Below are 4607 nucleotides of genomic sequence, written 5' to 3' on the forward strand. Positions count from 1 at the left end.
GCGCATGGCAAAAAGCCTCATCTCACCTCATCAAAACCCATCTTATCAGGTATCTTGGGCGGGACCGACACATATTGCGAAGGTTCCACTGGAGGGTTCTTCACTAAGGGGAAAATACAGAAACCCATTTACAGTCCATTTCATCAAAGACATTAACTTCCATAGACCGCAACCAAGGGATCTCTTTCAACCCCTACAACTGCAAAAGAGGCACCATCGATTGCAACAGTGGGGGCAAGCCTCCAAGAAAACTCACACCAGAACACCTGGATATAAACAATCCAATTAACCCAGAAATCACTTCCCGCCCTATTTTTCTATGATTCTATGAATCAACTAAGGCTGGAGAAAGGGAAATAAAGGATCTTTTCCACAACTGCAGTCTCTTTCCACCATAGACTTTACATTTTTTACTCCTGTTGAACAAGCAGCTGCTGCATTATGAAATTTACTATATGCCCCTGCTTATTCTTCTTGTTGGGAGGACACCCCTATCTCCACCAGTCAATTAAGGACAGTGTGTTTGAACAGGAAACCATTGACTAGAGCTCCATCGGCAGAAGCCATTCAGTTTCAGAGATCAGGAGAATGGAAGCTTGTGAAGAATGAAGAAGTATGTACGCCCTACATGCAGCCTAAGAAAGTCAGAGGAATAGGGCTCTAGCCTCAGATTTATAAAACTGTTTGGAAACGAATGGTATTAGCCCATACTCCCCCTTTTGCAGTACTCCAATTTACAAGTTGCTTCTAAACATCAAGGAATCAGTCCCCATCCCTTTAACTACTGGTCAAGAGAGGTCAGTTCCACTTTACTAAAAGAATCTTTGTGCTGCCAGGGGCAATACAAAGATATACTGTGAATCTTACCCTGCTAAGTACCCAAGGGAGCAGGGATGGAGTCCAGCAAACTCCAGGACACTCCCTGTACAGTACACACCAGACTTGACAGCAATGCACACACATGCCAGGGTGGATGGCGCTGCCATACAGTCCTGCTGAGACCAGAGGCCAGGAGAAGGGAAACTGAAAGAGGCTTGTGTGGCACACTGTAGCCCAAGGAAACCAGAGGCCTCAAAGGATTGTAGTACTTCTTACCACTAAAGGGATGCCACCACATCTTTGGTCTGTTTTTATGCAGCACAAAAAGCATTCATAGAAGCTAAACAAGTTATCCAGCTACCAGCAGGCAAGACCATGCTGCTCTCCTCACTACATGTAGGGGGCACAGTTCCTGACCCCCGCCTCCCCCCACTTCCAAAAATAAGAAAATCTAGGTTTGACGCCAGAGAGCAAATCTCCAGGACAAAGGCAAAGGAGTACAGGAGAAAAAAAAAACAAAACACACACTAAAGTAACTCCCTTCCTGGGCCTCTGTGGGCCTTAATTTTGCATGTGCCAGATATGGCCCTTACCCATGACCTCCAGCTGCGCATGCATGAAGCTCTCCGCCTCGTCCCGGAGAGTGCTGTGGGATCTCAGAGGTACTGGCAGGTAGCCATAAACGTCCTTGTTGCACACAAACATCTGGACTTCTGAAACGAACACACACAAACAGGCACAAGTAGGACAGTGCTCAGCTCTCCACAAGTGACAAAACTAGCCCTGTACACCTGACAAGGTGCTCTTTGGCTGACTTAAGAAGCTGGGGACAAGGGATCTCCCATGGCCTGAGTAAAACAACAGCAAAGGACTACATTGGGCCAAAACCTGTAGTCCAAGTGCTGCAAGGTAACAAAATCCTAACAGTGCCTGTTATGTGGAGTTGCTTGTTATAACAGAGCGCCAGCTCTGCTGGAGTGCAATGTGGGAAGCCCTTACTGTTTGAAAGTCAACTCCTAGTACTAGGATTCCCTGCAAAATTCACTCTACCTCATGAGGATGTGGGATAAGGCAAGTCATCTAGAGCAGGGGGGCAGCCAAACAAAGAGTTCACAAGATACAACCTCCCAAAAGGTTCACTGCCCACCGTTGTCATTGCCCCCCCACCGTGCCAACATTTCTTATAATTCACAAACTTTACCAAAATTTTTGGTAAGATTTGGAGCTCAAATTACAGTTCTGACTGTCAGGCAGCAAAGCCGAGTTAGGTGACATTCTGCCCCCAACCCACCCCCAGTGCCTGGCATCCCTTCCCTCTATCTTTTGGGGAAGAGATACTGAAATCACTATTAAACAAATAATTCAGCTGTCCTGATCTACACATGCTGTACACTAAGATCCAAAGACTTCAGTCCCCTCCAGAGGACATAGGCCAACATGTGCACTAGTACGGCAGAGAGAGAAGCAAGGGTGCTCCTAAGGTAGAGTTTTGGGTCCCTGAAAAATAACAGAAATGTAAGCTTCTGAAAGACACAGAATAAGAAAGTAAAGGTATGTGCCACTCTGGTATGTGGAAAGGAAGCTGACCAGAACAGGTGGAGTTTGGAGGCGGACTAGGCAGGCCAGGACATGGCTGGGGAAGTGGGGACATGACACACAGTAGGGGCATGGGGTTCTGGTTCAATGTGCAGCTTTGGTTTACAGAGCTAAGAACGTGGACAACTAAGAAAGCGAACCACCATACAATAAGCTGCTGCCTGCAGCAACTGTGAAGCAACATGGTATGACACAAGGTCACAGGTTCTAAAGACCTAAGTTGCTTAATGGGGCAAGAAGTAAACTGGGAAATGGTGGCAGTGGGCAAAGTGGGTACAGATGAAGACAGACATACCAGTCTTCCTTTGCAAACTAAATGTTGCAATAAGTAGCATAGAATAAAACTGTCAAGGTTTTGTAGACAAACCATATCCACAGTTTCCCTTCCTACCTTGTCAACAACTCCATTCTCCAAACATTTCAAACTGTGACCACACTCCCCATTCCACCCTAAGAGTATCTCAGACTGGACCACACATGCTTCTGTAGGTACACTGTTAACTTCTGGAGAGTACACAAGCAGAGGGAATGGGAAAACATAGGAAAGGGAAATTGTAAATGGAGGAAAAAAGCAGAAGACATGAAGATTTTGTCATCTCTCTCCAGTTGCTGAAGGGATTATAGGGTGCTTGTGGTAACAAAGCATTCATTTTACTATCCATCACACACAATTGCAGGGGTACACATCAGTAAAACAAACAGAAAAAAGTGTGAATTCCACTATACTATAATACAGGGTACAAAAGCAGAAAGGACTACTTTGGATTCACACCCTTTAGCTGGCCACAATAATACCTCAACTGGAGACCTATGTAATAGTCACAGTTCCCTAAATGGGATGAATACCAATTTCCTCCAAAAAAGCCCTTCTCATCCTGTTAAAAATTTGAACCCTCCACACATTGCCACTCCAAAAATCTTCATTTACACAGATGTTTTGTTAATACCTGGTGATATCTCAGGCCCTGCCACAATGTCAAGTTCAGTAAACTTAGGGGGGGAAAAACAACTGAGAAACCAAAAGTTGTATAGAATTGGTATATACCAGCCTGCTAAATCTGGCTCCTGGGGAATTACCTGCCAATACCCACCTGTAATCATTCACAAGCCCTCCAGTTGTGGTAGATGTAGTTGCACAGAATAATAGAAGAATTAGCTGAAAAAGCTTGGCAGACCTATGGCTGTAATATGAGATGATTTGAGAAGCCTGTCCTCTGAGTATCTCACCTCACTCCACATGTGATGAAAGCTATTAGATGCATGCATAACACCTAAGCATACAGTATTTAGCTACATAGATTGTGCCAGCAGCAGTGCCTTGGCATCTTCTTGTTCTGGGGAAAGTCAGCAGGGAGGTAGGATACGAGACTGGTATGTGTTATGATGGGTATGTAAATATGTTGCTCTAGATGGCATACTGTGCTAAGGGTGCAAGGCTGCTTCTGGAATGTAGGCTCAGCTCCTCAATTGTATGTAGTAGACATAGGCTGCTCCTGTTCAGTCTCTCATCTAAGCACACTTTTTGCCTCAGCCGAGAGAATAATTTAGGCTCTTTCCTAGAGTAGCTCTATGCTCCATTTCGTGAGTGATGTGAATGGTCTGCCAAGTGTGAGTATTGATAGAAATCTACTGGAGCACCTCTCAAGGTGGGGGGACAGAGTTAGCGTTGCACTGGCATGTACCTTAACTCTGCAGCTCCTGGGTTTCAGAGGGCCGAGTTTTGCTGAACTTGACATTGCCTGTTGACAGCGAGCACCCATGCACAGTCCTGGCTCTGCCTCAAAGGCAGGGATGGATTAAGTAAAAATAAGTATGGTAGTGACTATAACAAACTGCTGAGAGAAGCTCAAATTGTCATAGCAAACACTTCTAAAAATAAGGAAGGAAGTTATTTTGTTGCTGAAGCAATCCAAATATGTTTTACTGGTTACTGTTTCACAGAATAAGGCTACCAGCCCTTTTCTGAACACTGCTTAGTCACTGGGTCACTGAAAAAGCAGGTAGACCATCATCCTCATCCTAAAAGATGGCCAGACCAGACTGGTCAGAGAAAGAGCAGAAAATGAAATGAGCATCTCCAGCAGCTTTGGTCACATCCTGAACACTATCTACAATGTGACCCTCAAGTTCTTGTTATCACACCCATTCCTTCATGTCATTTTCCTTCCCTGCTTTATACCTCCTCTTTTGAA

The 4607-nt window shown here is 45.0% G+C and overlaps 1 protein-coding gene across 3 annotated transcripts in view; it reads right to left on the minus strand.

The window, feature by feature from the left end:
• The window catches only part of COLGALT1 (collagen beta(1-O)galactosyltransferase 1), a 17041-nt gene that overhangs the window by 6570 nt on the left and 5864 nt on the right, over nucleotides 1-4607 (minus strand). For 2 of the 3 annotated variants that reach the window (XM_025194175.1, XM_025194176.1), the window contains exons 5-6: nucleotides 1413-1532; nucleotides 27-103 (exon numbers count right to left, since the gene is read on the minus strand). In XM_025194175.1, coding sequence (XP_025049960.1) covers nucleotides 27-103; nucleotides 1413-1532 — 197 coding nt within the window. Of the gene's footprint in view, nucleotides 1-26; nucleotides 104-1412; nucleotides 1533-2806; nucleotides 2920-4607 lie in introns of those variants that run through there. The other variant, XM_025194177.1, reaches the window with a different exon arrangement.

The sequence above is a fragment of the Alligator sinensis genome, unplaced genomic scaffold, assembly GCF_000455745.1.
Source record: "Alligator sinensis unplaced genomic scaffold, ASM45574v1 scaffold1145_1, whole genome shotgun sequence".
In the NCBI taxonomy this organism is placed as follows: domain Eukaryota; kingdom Metazoa; phylum Chordata; order Crocodylia; family Alligatoridae; genus Alligator; species Alligator sinensis.